At 38.7% G+C, this 17,317-nt stretch overlaps 1 protein-coding gene across 3 annotated transcripts; it reads left to right on the top strand.

Moving 5' to 3' along the window:
* Window positions 1-121: 121 nt before the first annotated feature.
* LOC101919940 (vitamin D 25-hydroxylase) lies at window positions 122-10,615 on the top strand. 3 transcript variants are annotated; one of them, XM_055814260.1, is made up of 6 exons: window positions 296-395; window positions 2,452-2,597; window positions 3,384-3,525; window positions 3,807-4,439; window positions 7,474-7,803; window positions 9,078-10,615. In XM_055814260.1, exons 2-6 carry the CDS (start codon window positions 2,508-2,510, stop codon window positions 9,251-9,253), a joined length of 1,371 nt encoding a protein of 456 aa, XP_055670235.1. In that variant the 5' UTR covers window positions 296-395; window positions 2,452-2,507; the 3' UTR covers window positions 9,254-10,615. The 3 variants fall into 3 exon arrangements, with proteins under 3 accessions (XP_055670234.1, XP_055670235.1, XP_013153748.1); XM_055814259.1 differs by lacking the exon at window positions 2,452-2,597 and having other exon boundaries at window positions 122-395; XM_013298294.3 differs by lacking the exons at window positions 296-395; window positions 2,452-2,597 and adding an exon at window positions 427-1,045.
* The last annotated feature ends 6,702 nt before the right edge of the window (window positions 10,616-17,317 follow it).

Below are 17,317 nucleotides of genomic sequence, written 5' to 3' on the forward strand. Positions count from 1 at the left end.
GTGGCGGCGGGGCGGGGCGGGGCGGTCCGGCCCCCGTGACGCCAGGGGCGGGGCCGCCGCGGGCCAACGGGCACAGGGCGGCGCTGCACCGCCCCGCGGGGCGGCGGGAGGAAGCGGCGCGGCGGCGGCGCGGGGCGATGCGGGCGGCGGCGGAGGCGGCGGGGGGCCCGGGCCTGGGCGCGGCGGCGGGGGCGGGCAGCGGCGCCTGCCTCCTGCTGCTGGCGGCGGCGCTGGCGGCGGCGCTGGCGCTGGTGGTGCGGCAGCTGCTGAAGCAGCGGCGGCCGCCCGGCTTCCCGCCCGGTCCCCGGGGGCTGCCCCTCGTCGGCAACATCCACGCCCTGGGCGCGGAGCAGCCGCACGTCTACATGCGGCGGCAGAGCCAGATCCACGGGCAGGTACCGCCGCGCCGGCGGCGTCTGCCGCCTCCCCGGGGGCCCCGGAGCGGGAGCGGGGCGGGCTCGGCGCGGGGGCCGGGCGGCACGGGCAGGGGCAGCCTGGCGGGCGCTGTCCCCGGCCCGCGATCCCGGGGCTGCCGCGGAGCCCGGCCCCGCAGCGGCAGCACGGTGCGGCCGGCGGGGAGGAGCGGTCCCGGCCCCGGCTCGCAGAGGCCGCCCCGCCGGGGGAGCGGCGGCCCCGTGAGCGGAGCCCCCCGCCGGCTGGCGGGAGCGGGGCGAGGGGCCCGGGGCCGGCCGGTGCCCGAGCGCAAGGCGCGGGCAGAACCGTGCAGCGGCGGCGGGGAAACGCGTGTCGCTTCGCCGGTGTCTCGCTGGGGGTGCGGGCGGAGCGGAGCCGCCAGCGTGACGGGCTCCCGCGGGCGGCTGGTGTTCGGGGCGGCCCGTTCGGGGCACGGTTGGGCTGCCAGGGACGGTCACTCGCCAGCGGCGTCCCGCACGTCTTGGACACGCCAAGACGGCTTAAAACTAACGAAGTTACAGCAGCCAAATAGCAGGGACTTGGCTAATGCAACGTTGTCGCTGAAAACGCGTTGCTTCAAAGTATCTTCAGTGAGATGTTTGGAATACCGGCAGTCTGTTAAAATAACTATGTAAGAATGGATTTTTTCCTTTTCCCCATATTTTCTTATACATCAGATGTCTCTTCTCATCAGCCAGTTTCAAGCAACCAGTCTATTGTTAGAAGCTTCATAACAGTTAAACCCAAACTAGATCCCGCAGGGAAAGGCAGGCAGGTATTAGCATTTCTACGTGTGTATGTGTGCACGTACATAAACACACACGCACTGAGGTTACGCTTTGGTAGCAGCTGGTGGGTGAGCACGGACACCCTTTGGCGTGCCTGTACATCTCCAGGCTATGTGTATCACCTGTGGTGTTTTACTTCACAGGATTTTCACTGGAGGGCTGTGAAAGACTGTGCTTTGTGTCCAACAAACGATGTGTTGTCTAGAAAATCACATCCTTCAAACTGCTAGAATTTTTTAAATATAACACCCCTAACAAGCAAATAAAACTGTTCCTAGAACTTAAGTCTGTCAAATGCTTTTGCCCAGATCATTTATGAAACTTACAGGAGAAACAGTCTTGTTCTGAATGACAAGCAAAGCAAAGTGCACAAATTAAAAGGATGCTAAATGGCAGAAACAAAAGGATAGGATTATCTTTTGTTTCATTTGGCAATAGAAAAAAGTAAATGTGTTTCAAGCAAAATACTAGGACAAATAGAATGGAAATAGGAAGGAAAATGTGTCATCCAATAAACTAAGCTTTCTACTTGCCTGGAATGCTTTATGTAGTTCCAGTCACCTGCTGTAAGAAAGGATCCTGCAGAATTGGAGGGAACTTGAAGGTGGCATCAGGATTTGGGGGGCTCTGAAAAAATACAATGAAAGGATTTAAAAAAAAAAAATCTATGACACTGGAAGAAAGATGAATAAGCTAAGATCAAGGTATAGAGAACTCACAAATGGTTTGTGGAAATATACCAGGAGTGCCTTGTCACGTAACAAAGAAGAGCCATTATAACAGTGAAAATATCAAGTTCACTAAAACAAAATAGTCATAGAATCATAGAATCATTTAGGTTGGAAAAGACCTTTAAGATCAGAGTCCAACCATTAACCCAGGACTGCCAAGTCCACCACTAAACTGTGTCCCTAAGCGCCACAGCTACCTACACAGCTTTTAAACACTTCCAGGGATGGTGACTCAACCGCTTCCCTGGGCAGCCTGTTCCAATGCCTGGTAACATTTTCAGTGACAACCCAGCTGTCATAGAATGTATAATTACGCTAACATTATTTCATATTGTGGAGGTCAACAGCTCTGAGATGAAGGGAAAACTAGAGATTTATATAGGTAAAAATACAGATTTATAATGCTAAGAAAAGTGTGGAAAGGGATGTAGTATTTCAATCGAGTCTAGCCTCGGTTTAAATTTTTAAAACTTAGGTTAAGATTTTCATTTTGTTTATCCTGTATGTGCCCTCTGCAGGATGTATTGCAACTTTCTCCACAGCATCTAGTGCTAACCACCTCTGGAAATGGGAGATGGGACTAGCTGGGCTATGCTGTCATTTGTTGGCTGTCATCATGGCTCTCACTTCTATCACCTGGTGGTTCTTTGGGAGCCTGTGCAAAGTAAGCTGGTGTCCAGTTTCAGAGGTAGAAAGGACTGGGTGCAGCTTGGTTGTTTTCACAACTGACACCACTTCTGTATCTGCCGTTGTTGGAAGTCTTCGTAATACAAACTTGTAGCTTCAGTCATAGTGCCCTAAACCAAATTAAGCTGTTGGAATTTACCTTTACGCAGGCAGGGAGGAGGAGTAGATACAGTAGTAAAGCTTACCTCCCTCCTGTGGAAACAGTCTGAGAAGATTAGGGAAGTAGACAAAATATGTACTTTATTTCTAATTCTTGTATAAAAACTATACCTTATATCTAATAAGGTTATGTTATAGACTCGTAAGTATATACTTATATCTACTAACGTTAGGGGACAGTACATTTTTTCTGAAAAACATACATTGTCGTACCAAACTCACATTTTTTTAATGACTAGGAAAGCATCCTCAGTCCTGACTTTGGAGAGCTGGTCACTTTAGGTGCACAGCAAGGCACAGAATGTAGCATGGGCTAATTTACTTTATCTTTTGACAGAGTAAGTTAGCTCACAACAGACTCTACTGTGTAACGCCACAATTGGATCACCTTTGGTTACCTGTATGCCCTGCTGAAGTTTATTCAAGTCTGTATTTTGCATTGATGTCAAGTGTTGTTTCACGTTTTCATTGTCTGTATTTTGCATTGATGTTAAGTCTTGTTTCACGTTTTCATTACTTGTTTTTATTAATTTTCATTATCTGTTCTTAAGTTTTGGTTGTAATAGCATTTTTACAATTTCTGTGGGTTTTTCCCCCTCAAAAGATCTTCAGTCTTGATCTGGGAGGTATATCTGCTATTGTACTGAACGGCTATGATGCAGTAAAGGAATGCCTTGTTCATCAAAGTGAAATTTTTGCAGATAGACCATCTCTTCCCTTGTTTAAGAAGCTGACAAACATGGGAGGTAAGTGCTAATGTCTTATCTAAAAATGTAATTTTTGTCCAATAGATAGGTTTGTGATCACATGAAACATTTGCTTTAGCCATTTTCTCTACCTCTTTATCTCCTTCCACAAAATACTTGACGCTTCTTTAAAGATATTATTTGGAAAGAATTGTTACTCTCTGACTATGCTCCATAGCAAGATGTGTATAATTTTTTGTCCTTTTAAATAATTTTATTATCTTATCTTACGGGGGAAAAAAACCCACTGCATAAAATACTGTGTTAAAATATTTTTTCAGGCTTACTGAACAGTAAATATGGAAGAGGATGGACAGAACATCGCAAATTAGCTGTAAATACTTTTCGAAATTTTGGATACGGACAAAGGTCCTTTGAACACAAAATTTCAGAGGAATCTATTTTTTTTCTTGATGCCATTGATACATACAAAGGCAGACCATTTGATCTTAAGCACTTGATAACAAATGCTGTTTCAAACATTACTAATTTGATTATTTTTGGAGAACGTTTTACATATGAAGATACTGAATTTCAGCACATGATTGAGATTTTTAGTGAAAATATTGAATTAGCTGCTAGTGCTTCTGTGTTTTTATATAATGCTTTTCCTTGGATCGGTATCTTGCCATTTGGGAAACACCAGCAGCTGTTTAAAAATGCAGCTGAAGTATATGACTTTCTTCAAGACCTTATTGAACGTGTCTCTGAAAATAGAAAGCCTCAGTCACCTCGACATTTTGTAGATGCATATTTAGATGAGATGGATTGCAATGAAAATGATCCAGAATCTACATATTCAAGAGAAAACTTAATTTTCTCTGTTGGAGAACTCATCATAGCTGGGACAGAAACCACAACAAATGTTTTAAGATGGGCAGTGTTATTTATGGCTCTTTATCCAAACATTCAAGGTAAGAACTTTGACATTTTGAGGAACTGATACACTTTCCTATTGCAAATTTAAAATGCTCTTTTAAAAATGATGCAGTGATCCATAGTTGTAACCAAAAAGGAAGGTTTGTATATTATTCTGTTGTATCATTTACCAAATATACTATAGACAGGGGTGGGAAGCTTATTTTATATGTACATGAAGAGGCTATCAAAAGTAAAGTATGATGATAAAAATCTTAGAATATTATTTTGTAAATAATTTTTATGAAGCATTAATAAAGTATTTCTAATATATTTAAATTTAGTGTTGTGAGGCATAATGTTGGTTGGCAGATGTACTAATCTGTGTAGTTAATAATAAATAGTAAGGAAATGCAATAAAATATGAAACTAATAAATTATATTAAAAATGCAAAACCACCAGCAAAATGTAAATCAGGTTGTAGTTAACAGTTTGGGTACAATTTTTTTTTCTCCTTAAGTGCCTCAATTCACAACAGATTTACATGTTATAGACATGTATATTCATACTTTTGGAAGAACAAAAATAGCACTTAAAAGTAAGAAAGATGTATTACCGTCATTTTGAAGAAAGACAGCAATAGATGTCTGAATGTCAGCCCGGATGTTTTGTGCAGAAGTTTGGATTTTAGAAATGAACAGTCATTTTTTATTTTTTTTCCTGCCTCCACTTCCCTTTTCCTATCAAAGCCTTAGCAGTGCTTAGTTCAACTAGGAATTTTCAGTATTTGGAGAAAGAGCAGCCTGGATAACTTTGAAAGGTACTGCTGATACTTTGACCAAAGAATATTGCTCTAACATCAGTTTCACCACCATCATAATTTCAGAATGGGGATAACAGCACTGCCTGTAGCTAGAAGGCTGTTGAGATCTGAAGTTCTGCATAGGAACCAGATATCTTTATGTATGAAAGATTCCATTTTCTTCTTCTGGTAGTAGGTGCATGCCTCTATGACTTCTGATTTTCTCAGCTAGAATAATTTCTAATTCAAATCGGGTGGAAAAAGCGCAATTGTGTATCTATGTATCTGTTTTTAGATTTTAAAATATTGATCTATGTATCTATTATATTATCTAAAATTAGAGATCAAATTTTATATTTACATATAAGGTAAATACAGCTTTACTTGAAAAAAATGAAAATTGAAATATGATGATAAAGTACGTCAAAGCCTGACATGCTGTAAACCGAAAATCATTCTGCTTACACGAAGAAGCTGATGCCAAAACTCTTCTGTTGCTGCCATTATTGTTATTTTAAGTCTGCTATTCACTGAGCTCGTTAAAATATCTGGCTAAGCAAGTAGAACCAAAGTTCGCTTAAATATCTCCTGAGAGCCATAACCTCTTACTCAACTTTTCTAATTAGTTGATTAATTAATTGAACATGAGTTAACTGATTAAAGATTAAAAAATAGGAAAAATTTCTTCTAGGATTAAAAGGAAAATCTAATAGATTTGATTTGTTAATTTTAAAAACTTTGAGGGATATATTTAAGAGAAATATGTAGCTTCAGCTCACTAAGTACAGCTAATAATTCTTTTGTAGAAGATTAAAACTGCAATTTCTACTTTTAACCAGTCAGTGTAATTCAGATGATTTAAAAAAAAAGGTATAAAAAAATTAAATGTTGCTTTTATGCTTCTGAGCTCTACTAATTCATCTATGTGCTTTACACAGTGTAATAAGAAAAACTACCATAAAAGGAAACTGTTCAATAAAATGAAAAAAATAGAATCCGATTTTATAGGTACTCAAGTTTTAGGATGCATATATACATTGTCCATATTTTAGTTAAAAATTTATTTGGTGCCATAATTAGTCACAAGGATATATTTACACTCTACATTATATAAAAACCCTGAATGCAGAAAGGTCCACTTAAAGTTTCTGATCAGTCTGTCCTGGCTCACAAACAATAGTCACATCTTAAAACAAGAACATCCTTTCTCCTGCTCTATTACGATCTGACCAAGATACTGTTTTTCAAAAAAGATCAAAAAAACTTTGTAGTTTTGTGTCTCCTATGCACTAGCTGATTTTGTAGAGATCCACTTACCTAAAATAATCTTCTCATCTCAGATCTTGTGATACAATGAGTTTGGATTCAAGATCAGTTCACCTGGATAAAAATAAAAATTACTGTTACCTTTATTTAGACTTTCTCTGTCCAAGTATTACAATACACACCGATACACCACTACATCACAGAATGTAGTTTAACTAAGCTGCTTTTCACCTCTTAATTTTGATGTGAAATGTTGTCACTTTAGGTTGAAAAACCTGGTGATTCTTCTGGTAGAATTTTTCTGCTATTGCCCAGATTTGCATTATTGGTTCCACATGAATTGTAGAAGTGTGACTTTATTTTACTTAGGAGCTCTTTGGCAGTTTCAGCAAAGAAAGTGTATCGGGAAAAAGATGAGACAGTTTTGAGTGCCTTTGAGATTATTTAAATAACCTGTGAATTTTATTTTTAAAATAGCTTAAAAAAACCCAGTGATTGGATTTGTTCCTTTTCAGTTAGATTCAGACTCTTGCCCCTCTTAAATCTTACAGTGTTGTATCAGATATTTTCATCTTAAGAGTGAATGATTTTACATTGTGACAATTCTGAAGAATCATAGCAGAATTAGACAACGGAAAGTTCAAGTGGCTAATTTCAGTCTTATCTGTGTTTACTCAAGTACTTAATGTATATTATCTTTGCAGTCTTTTGCTTGTTCCTTTAGTTTTGAAGAGCTCCAGAAATAAAAATATACACAAGCAAAGCAAAGTATGTTAAACTACAATTTTACTGAGGGTAATTACTTTTGAAATGAACATTACTGGTATAGATGCTAGTAACAATTCCTAGTAACAGGATAAGGAATATAGAATCTAAATTTTAAAGCTTATAAGCTACTACATTTTATGTAGGATATTTCATGTTTCAGTATCCTTTTAAAAATATATATATGTTATAGCTTAAATAAAAAAAGAAATTATATTACACAATAAATATCAGCTTTTATTCATGTTCCTAACAGGGCAAGTTCAAAAAGAAATTGATTTAGTCATTGGCCCAAACAAAATGCCTGCCTTAGAAGAGAAATGCAAAATGCCATACACTGAGGCTGTTCTACATGAAGTACTAAGATTCTGTAATATAGTTCCACTAGGTATTTTTCATGCAACTTCCAAAGATACTGTTGTGCGTGGTTATTCTATTCCTGAAGGCACTACAGTCATTACAAACCTCTACTCTGTCCATTTTGATGAAAAATACTGGAGCAATCCAGAAGTGTTTTTTCCTGAGAGGTTTTTGGACAGCAGCGGGCAGTTTGTCAAGAAAGATGCATTTATTCCTTTTTCACTAGGTAAGTGATCTCTTCCACTGTTCCTTTTCATAAATCTAGAGAGGTATAACATATAAGCGATGGCAATAAATCGGGAATGGACAGACGGATGTAAAATATCCACAGTCTGATGAAACAGCTATTTTAAAGGTATTCAATATAATGCACTTTGGACATAATACATTTTAGCACAGTATCTTTTATATAGATGAGTTCGCTATTATATATAAGCTAGCAAAAAAGCATGATACCTTCTTATCTGAGGAGTCTATAGATTTTATATTATTGCAGTACATAAGTTGTATTTCTTTCATAATTAATAGTCCTTTGCTGCTACAGTCATTACATACAGGTGATTTACACAACCAGCTTTCAAATTGGAGCAGTTAGATCAGCACCAGAAATTGCAGACGTTATTCAGAACTAGCTTGGGGCTCAGCATGTATCACTTCATTCTGACCTGAGGAAATATTCTGGGAGTCCTAAATTATTATGGATTTGTCTTTTGATGCCTGTAAGAGTGGGTAATTTACCTTACATACAATTATCAACCTAAAAAATTAGGCGTTCCTTATAAACTAACTTCCAGGGCTACCTCTGCAGTCCATAGAAAGACATAGCCTTGTGTAGAGTGTGACTTAGTTTGCTCATCTGGGGTGCTCTTGCTCTGAAAAATAGGAGACAAGAGAAGACAATTCCCTTGGAATAGATACACTAGATCTAAATGGCCTGTTACGTTTGATGAAACCTACCTTTATTATGTTTCTTTTTGTCTGTTTGACCTTACCAGTTCCAGATGTTGTTATCCATTCACCTGTGTCTTCCACAACCACGTTTACTCACTGTAACTAGTAATGGGAACTAATGTTTAAAGTCATTATCCAGACTTGTTTCGAATCTTTCTACTTAGAAAGTTACAATATTTGCCAGGCAATAATGACTGGCAGTAGATGTAATTAAGAAAACAGTAGGGAACAAAGGCTGAAATTCACAGTATCATTTTTTAAAGACATCTTCTGTCTAGATTGGCACTTCAAGACAAGATAAAGGAGCTAATAGCTTATCTAAATAAATTTGACAGAATTAGTTACAATGCCATTTGTGTAGCGAGAGGAACAAGTTCTCTAAAATCTGTTTCTTGCTGTAAATTACCACCTATCCTCTCTTACAGAATGCTACCACCAAGTTCATACAGCTCCTCTTAGAACACAGAAATGACCATTCTTATTCGTAATAAGAGTGAAAATGTAATTGAACACATTTTAAGTCTTTTCAAAACCTTCTTTTCAATCCAGGAAGAAGACACTGTCTTGGAGAACAACTAGCTCGAATGGAAATGTTTTTGTTTTTTACTTCATTACTGCAACGATTTCACCTGTGTTTTCCTCATGGTGTGATTCCAGATCTCAAACCAAGATTAGGCATGACCTTACAACCACAGCCATACCTCATCTGTGCAGAAAGACGGTGAAGAGAAGCATCTAGATTGTCAGCTGGAGCACAATGCTTCAAGTTGCAGCAGAGGATCCCCTTTGCCTTCTATTTCTAAATGTGTTCATGCCAGAAAAACAAAGATTTGAAGGACTTGCAGATAAATTCTGACTGCACACATCTTAATAGCTTCTTTGTACTTGGTTTTCACAAAAAAAAACCCCTCAACCACAAACGTGAAACACATCCTGTGTTTAAAGCTCATGTTTTCACTCCAGAAGTCTCTTTTGAATCCAACTTCTGATTCAGCTTTTAAATACTTTATTACTTAACAGGCCATTTTACTTTGAGATGATATTTTTATAAACATGGAGAACATGGCTCAAAATGTTTATACTCCAACTCATGTGTGGAAATCTCATTTACGTTATTCCAGCTAAGCAGTTCTTTATAATTCTCCATTAAATTTACATAGCTAAAAAGGTTTTAAAGGTATCTAAATTTTTGTAACTCAGAATAAACTATATTTTCCAACCTTGGTAAACAAATTGTATATTTAAGCATTTTAATCCTTCCTTCTCCTTGCCCTATTACCCCAGTTGGTCGTAATTTTCTAGTGAATCAAAGAACTGTGTGAATTCACTTTTTAAGATCTTTTATGGCTTGCTTCTCATTTTGTAACGTGTTACTAAACAACAGTGTTCAATTATTGCCATACTCCCGACAATTGCAGCAATCTCTGTTGCCTCCCCACGCAAAGCGTTATGCAATGATTAAACTCTGCCTAAGACTAAGCCTACTTAGTCTACTAAGAATTAAGTTGACTTAGCCTACCAGATTAAAGTAGTCTGGAAAAAGCAGCATTTGTGTTACCAGAGACACATGCAACTATACTAGGAGTCAAGAAAATAAGCTGCTCATGAGTTTGACAAGAGAAGAGACCTTTTGGGAAGGGAGAGTGGAATAGGGTAGAAGGAACATATTTTAAATGGATTTTAAGCAGAAGTTTTAGGCCTAACAGCCACTCTTGACTTCTTCCAGCTTCATTTTTTATTCCTGACAGCTATTGCTTTATGGTTATTAGTAGATAAAGATTTATGCACGCAGGCCCTGCAGGAGAACCTGATACTCTAAATATGATGTGTTTCGTCCCCACCACGCGAGAAGAAGTAAGGCCACAGGATACGGTTCAGAACAAAACACACACTCAGCCATTTAAGGACAGGGGTGAACATTAGACCTTGCTCTTCATACAGCTTATGCTTCAGTTTGGAGATGCAGGAAAGTTTAAAGGCAGTGATTGGGTGTTTTTCTGCTGACCTGACATTTTTCATCTTATACTGAGCAGAAAATACTTCCTTTGTTTTGAAACAGCAACAGAGAAGGATCAGACAGAGCTAATACTAGCCCACTTACATCATAGCCTATTGACTCAAGATGCAGCAGGTCCAGGTCAGGTTACTGTGCCTGAGGGCAGTCAGACCCACATGTCCCGCAAAGAGCATCTCCAACACATGCAGAACTGGTGCTCTGAAGAAGGTGGGCAGGCTGCTGCTCTTGCTGAGTAACTGCCTTTCTGTAGAGAAGATATAAGATTCAGAAAGGAGAGGAAGGAGGTAAGCCTGACTGCTGTGCACTGGGCACACCATGAAAGCTGTGAATAAACCGCTCCTAAGACACTGGGGTTTAGGAGTCGATATTTTTTTGTTGTTTTCTTTTTTGCTGGATACCTGTGCAAGTAGACGTTGAGCGCTTGTGAAATGCTTAAGTAAAAATTGTGGCATCTACCAGATTTAGGTGCCTTCAGTATGAAGTATGAATACATATGTTCAGTATGAATACCGAACAGAATTCACTGCTACAGTTCTGGACTCATGGTAATTCTTCCTATATCCCACCCCATGCTCTTAAATGAGACAGCCACAGGATTTTTAGTATCTAGGCTTGCCTCCTGTGTTGCAAGAACTCTAGGACATTCTTTGGTTAAAATATGATTCAAATAATCCTAATTGAAGTGAGGGGAAGATTAAAAAAACCCAAGAACCAGTTCTTGTGGGGGCTGTGCTCAAAATGCAGCTGACCAGTGATAATTCCCTTTTGCTGAGGTATTTTGAGATCTAACTCCTGACTAGTCTTTTATCCATTTAATAAGAAACATACTGATTATATGTCATTCTGGTTTCTAAATCAAAATGCCTTATACAAGCCTCAGAATATCAATCCAAACTTTTACCATTATCTGCCAACTTACAGTCTCATTTAAGCAAATACATTTGACAAACTGTCTTTTCTATAAATCTGTATCAGTGTTATATTTACATGTTTCATTCTGTATCAACTTTTTCATTATTTCCCCTCTGACTTAGAATTAGCCTCACAATCCAATTTAGTAATTTGAAATACTGACATAAGAGTAGTTTTTTCAAGTCCTCTGGAATTTCCCCATTGTAGCTAGACTGATTAGTAATGAATATCAGCGGCCACCCAAATGTTCAGAATTTCCTGTTGAGTTTTCTACAGCTGAAATATCTAGCATAGCTGGCTGCTGTTTAGCATTGTTTTAGGATTAAAGGCTGATATATTAACCAGTATATCTTTTTCTGTTTGTAGAATTTAAGGATGAAAAAAGACATTAAGTAATGTGTCAAGGTAAGATTGTTCCCCTTTGCAGAAATTTTTTCCTATCTGGCTTTAAATGTACTAATAATTTAGGTCAAAAATGTGTTCAGATACTGATGGAAAGATTTCTTGAGATTTAAAGTTGTAACCTCTCAATTTCTGTCTATTAATGTCATTTATTGCTCTCTTGGTTTCACCATTTTCCTAAGTTTTATTCCCTCCAGTATTTACAGCCTTCTCATTTTTGTCTTTTGCAGAGTTAGCCGTTTGAATTCATGATGATAGTTTAGAAGTGGAAGCACTGTTTCCACATACAGGTGTATCACAACCACAAGAAGAAATTTTCATATACCTTCTCTGTAACTCCACTGTCATTCCCAAAGGCAGTGAAGGACTTTTTTCTGTAAATGTAGCTAAAAATGCATATTCAGCTTGCCTTTGCTGCTCTCAATCAGCATAGTTTTGAATCATTCTTTTTTCTAGTTTGTCTAGGAAAAAAAACCACTTCAGCTTTTTTCCCTTCCTGTGAGATTACTGCAATGTTCTTTGCGCTATTCTAGGGTCTCGTTCAGTACTTGTAAATGCAGACTAAGTTCAGCAGTCTTTCTTAAGGAACAGGTATTTTAGGATTAAGACTTGATTTTGTATTCTTTACTTAATTATTTTAATTTCTCCTTGAGCAATAACTAGTTGCCTTTTCTGAGTATAATCACAGAAATCCTGCTAATTGGAGGGGAATACAGTCAACTCACCATTGTATTAGTTTACTATATCCCGTTCAAAGGTCTCCACAGCCAACTATGGTGTAATACTAGTAGGAAGATTATGAGCTGCTGTATGTTTCTCCTACATCTATTTTCCGGGTCTTGGCTCTGGTTTTGTATACTTGCCTTAAACCAGAAATTCTAGAAGAGGTTCCGTGCCTTAGCTCTTTTGTGCCATTTCTGTACCATGGGAATGTGTGCTTTCTTCCCTGTTTCTCAGATAGAGCCTATTCCTAGATCTACTCCTAGACACAAGTCCAAGCCCAGGGTAACACATCTTGCTATCTAGCAGGAAATTCCCTTAACACTGATGCAAGAGCTGCAGTCAATACCTCCACAGTATCTGAAATCCTCCTTTCTAAAACTCTATCCTTTGGGCTTGTGGGTTAACCTTGGACATGCCAGCATCCCCAGAATCTGAAAAGGGAACACTACAAGGATGCCATATATGACACTGAAAGAACACTATAGAAAATCTTACTCTCTAATTTCCTGAACTTCCACCAGTTTCTGTGATATTGGTGAACCTGAGCTTAGTGTGAACCCAATAAATGCAGGAAGGTTCATTAGCTTATACCTTCAGAAATTAACGCTACAAAGTGAGATTTCATAAAAGTTGAAGAAACTTTAGTGCTTCTCTGAAAGTAAATAGTTTGAATTTATTGTGATATATCCTTTACGTGTATCAAGAATATGTTGTGAGAGAAAGACCTAGAGAATCACAATAATGCTTCTTTGTTAGTTTTCCAGTACATACTAGAAATAGTTCACTAACTTGAACTATATGCCAGGATGTAGCTACATCTTTTTTTTCAATGAACAATCTCTCTCATATCTTAGATCTCCATTTCTCTTAATAAGAAAATGATAGCATGGAAACAGGGGAAATGGAGAACATTATAGCTGGTGTTTATAATATAGCATGTATTTTAATGTTAGGTGCACACTGTCAAGTGTATAATGTTTTAATGGAAACTAATAACTGTCCAGAGGATTGGTCATGTCATCTGGAAAATGAGAGAAAGTTAAATAAAGAGAAAAACTATAAATAGGGAAGAAGAGTGTAGATTGAAAGCAAAAAGACAATGTGTTATAATTTTTGCAGTTATTTACAAATCATTATGAAGCATGAGGGGTTTATCTGGAAAAATAATTACAGTTCTTCTTATGACATTTCTGGATTGAATTGGGAGATTTTGTCAGACTAAGTACCAGAAATCACTGTATCTGTAGCAGCCAAAGTGCTATTTCAGACTGGAATTTACAAAGAGCCTGCTTTTTTCAACCTTAAACTAAGTGTATCATAGAACTGTGGTAATTTTTTTCAGGGTTAATATCTGCAGTGACTTAAAAGCTAAAATATGCCTGGAAGATGTGCTCTTCCTTGTCCATGTCTTGAGTATCACCGCAGGGAACATGAACCGAACCTGCGAAGCAAATTGCCTTTTCGCTGGGCAGAACCAGCAGTTCCTTCTGCTATGGGGATATGCCACTGCATTACGGCTAATGGGAAGTGCGGTGCCCAGGAGCCCTGGAAATCTTTAAAGAGAGCAAAGTGCATATGCTCTCTGTACACCCAGAATAATTTAGGTTATGTGGGACCATGATCTGGCATTAGCTGAGGGACCTTGCTTAAACAGCCCCGGGGATCCATGCCAATGACATCTTTAGCCTGCAGGTGGCTGGACAACAGCTGGTAAAAAACAGCTGTCACCGCAGGAACAGAAATATCTCCCTGTGTAGTTTCTGTATATATTGAGGGAACAGACTTGTCATCCAAAATAACGTTACTGGACAGTCCAAACTTCCAAAGTTACTCAGCATGCCAAGGACAAACTAGGTGACTTTGCATCAAGGTGCTTAAGGTGAGCTCATTTATTTGCAGATCATGTTCCACACAGACTGCTGAAGCAAATGGTCTAGGTAAGGTATCAAATCAGCTCTTAGTAGTGTCCACAGTGAGATACTGGGGTTAGCTTTAGAGATGTACAGGCTTTTGCAGAACTGCACAGATCAGATTGCAAGGGAAGAGAAGCCTAATTGGTACCTGCTGTGTAATGGCCATCACACTAATACAGTTTCTCTGCTTATTAACCCAACCTACCCTTAACAACCACTCTGCATGCCTGTGGGCTCATTCCCCTTTCTTCGTCCTACTGACATGAATATTTCCTGAATCTAACATTGCTGAACACATGCTCCTCTGCATGGAGATCCTCCCTTTCCTCTATACCAGGTCTTCTTGCAAAGAAAACTTGAATATACTTCAAGTGGGAGAGTAATTCTGCATCCACAATGTAGGCAGTGTTGATAACTAGTATGACAGTACTGCACAGGATGATCAGATGTGCACTGACTTTACGCTGCAGGAATTTAGCATTGTCTCTATTCAGCCATATTCAGTATCTCTCTCCAAATGTTCCTTACCTGTAACTAGACTTGATCAGAGCTTGAGGTAAAGTCATGGACCTTTCTGCATTTGTGCTGGTGATCCCTCCTTAGACATCATCATCGTGCAGGTAAGTTTCCAATACAAGATCACTCTTTTCTAGTAATGTTGCAGAAGTTATAAAATTGTAATTCTGAAAAGAATTCAGTTGGTTTACATTCCTGTGATACACTCACACTACAATCTTTTAATTTCAGAGTATGTTTTTGACCTCCTGTGGGCCAGATCCAGTATCAATAGAAAGAAGGTCTTTCCTTCTGGAATCTGGCCCTTTTGGATGTGTCCAAATATAAATTCAGATCATTCAGATGTCTAAGAGCCAATGACACAGAAAACAGGCATAGAATGAGGAAAACTATATCAAAAAGCTGTAATTCTGAAAGAGCTTGGGATCCATAGCGGGTTGTTAGCTAAAGATGAACTTTGTGCAGCCAAAAGATCTTGTGTTGACAGAATATTGAGTGAGGACGGAATCATAGAATCATTTAAGGTTGGAAAAGACCTTTAAGATCGAGTCCAATCATTAACAGATACAGAAACTATATATGTATTTGGTGCTGGCATAAGCATTCCTTGAATACTGTGTGCCTTGTTCTGTTGTCTATAACTGATGGAGTTAGTAGTCTCCCTGTAAAGCTGTAAAAACTACTAACAATATGCTTATGCTATATATTCTGGATTTGCTACAAGGTACTTCTACTGATTAATGAACTGACCAAATAGTATGTGATCATAGCAGGGCAGCGCCACATTCAAGCTAATACTCTTCCATTTCAGAATGATTTATTATTTCAGACTTGGTGATATACTGGCACTGTTAGAAAGTGTTTGGATAGCCGAAGGCTCATGCATGTCTCCAGAATATACACCACAGCAATGTACTGTAGAACATACTGGCTAGTGACACATTTAAGACAATTCATTTGCTTGGTTTACCAAATGAATTACATGATTAAGTGCCTTAATTACAGTCTAATCAGAGAACAAAAAGAGAACAAAAAGTTGATAAAAGATCTCTTCAGGAGGTAGACAAGAATAGAAATAGAAGTCAAGGTGAAACATCTTTAAACTAGGAACAGGGAACAGCTTTAGATGAAGAATAAGCTATATAACTAGCAGTAACAATAGTTATTCCCTGGATCGTTACAGAAATTTTAAAATCAGTTATGAGACCTTTCTTCGGTGCTCTGGTTTTAATTTGAACTGTCTTCAATATAACAAGTAAACTACCTAAGTTTACAGTAGTCCCTCTTGTCTTGGTCAGCAGCTTATGAAATGTACTGTTCCATCTGAACTCCAAACCACTGCCAGGTTTTCAAGTATTAAAGCAGCCTGAGCTCACATAGCAAGCAGGTCTTTTCTCGATGTAGTATGTCCTGCTACACAACTAGATTCTGAATCTAAGTCTGATTCAGACCGTCTGAATAGTGAAAATAAACTATTAATCTGCATTTTTTTTAGCCTGAATTGACCCTAATGGTTTTTACAGGCACTAGTGAGTAGATGGGGCAGATTATGTTGTCATTAAGATAGCACATTCACCTGAAAAGTAGCAAGTTCAGAGAGAATGCAACACAAGGCAGTCAAATCACTTTGAAAAAGGGGTGAAAATGAGATTATGTAAATTTTTCAGCAATGCATTGAATGGAAAAATATAAGGATTAAGGATAAACAGGAAAAAAAAATCATAATGGTGAAGATGCCAGATCAGAATTTATCTTTAGGTGAGATAGATGGAATGATGAAAAGACAACACAGCCAAGTACAGTGGACTATTCACTGAGAGTCTAAAGGTAAACTCTCAGGATAAATTGGTCTGTGAAGTGACAGACATGCATTTTCATAGCAGCTAGATGTCTCGTGTTTTGGGTTGGTTTTTTTTTTTTGCATTGGGCCTCATAATTCAAACCTTTGTCTAATCAAGATCAAATTAAACTTCTGCTCTGGAAATATTATGCCTTATTCTGCCCTTTCATACAACACAATTTGAGGATCAGCAGATTCTTCCATTTCTAGATTATCCCCTTAGATATTTTTGAAGGCTCTCAACTATCTCAATGTCGATGTCATTAGAATTAGGCAGAACCCATACTTGGAGTGGTCATTTCTTAGGAAGACTGCCAGACTTCAGGAGACATTACGTTTGTTACATTCTTCCGAATAAGTAACATTCCAAATAGATTAAATCCATTAAAATAATGGAGCATATCAGGAATGTGCGATCTAATCCAATAGTTTACTATTACCGCAGCAGATGGCTGCTTGCCTAAAA

The sequence above is a fragment of the Falco peregrinus genome, chromosome 9 (assembly GCF_023634155.1).
Source record: "Falco peregrinus isolate bFalPer1 chromosome 9, bFalPer1.pri, whole genome shotgun sequence".
In the NCBI taxonomy this organism is placed as follows: Eukaryota; Metazoa; Chordata; class Aves; order Falconiformes; family Falconidae; genus Falco; species Falco peregrinus.

Bases quoted from the DNA above. Each gene is read 5' to 3' on its own strand.
- LOC101919940 (XM_055814259.1), top strand. From the start codon at position 138: ATGCGGGCGGCGGCGGAGGCGGCGGGGGGCCCGGGCCTGGGCGCGGCG. The intron at 3,526-3,806 runs GTAAGTGCTAAT...ATATTTTTTCAG, and splicing joins GAAGCTGACAAACATGGGAG to GCTTACTGAACAGTAAATAT. The intron at 4,440-7,473 runs GTAAGAACTTTG...TGTTCCTAACAG, and splicing joins TCTTTATCCAAACATTCAAG to GGCAAGTTCAAAAAGAAATT.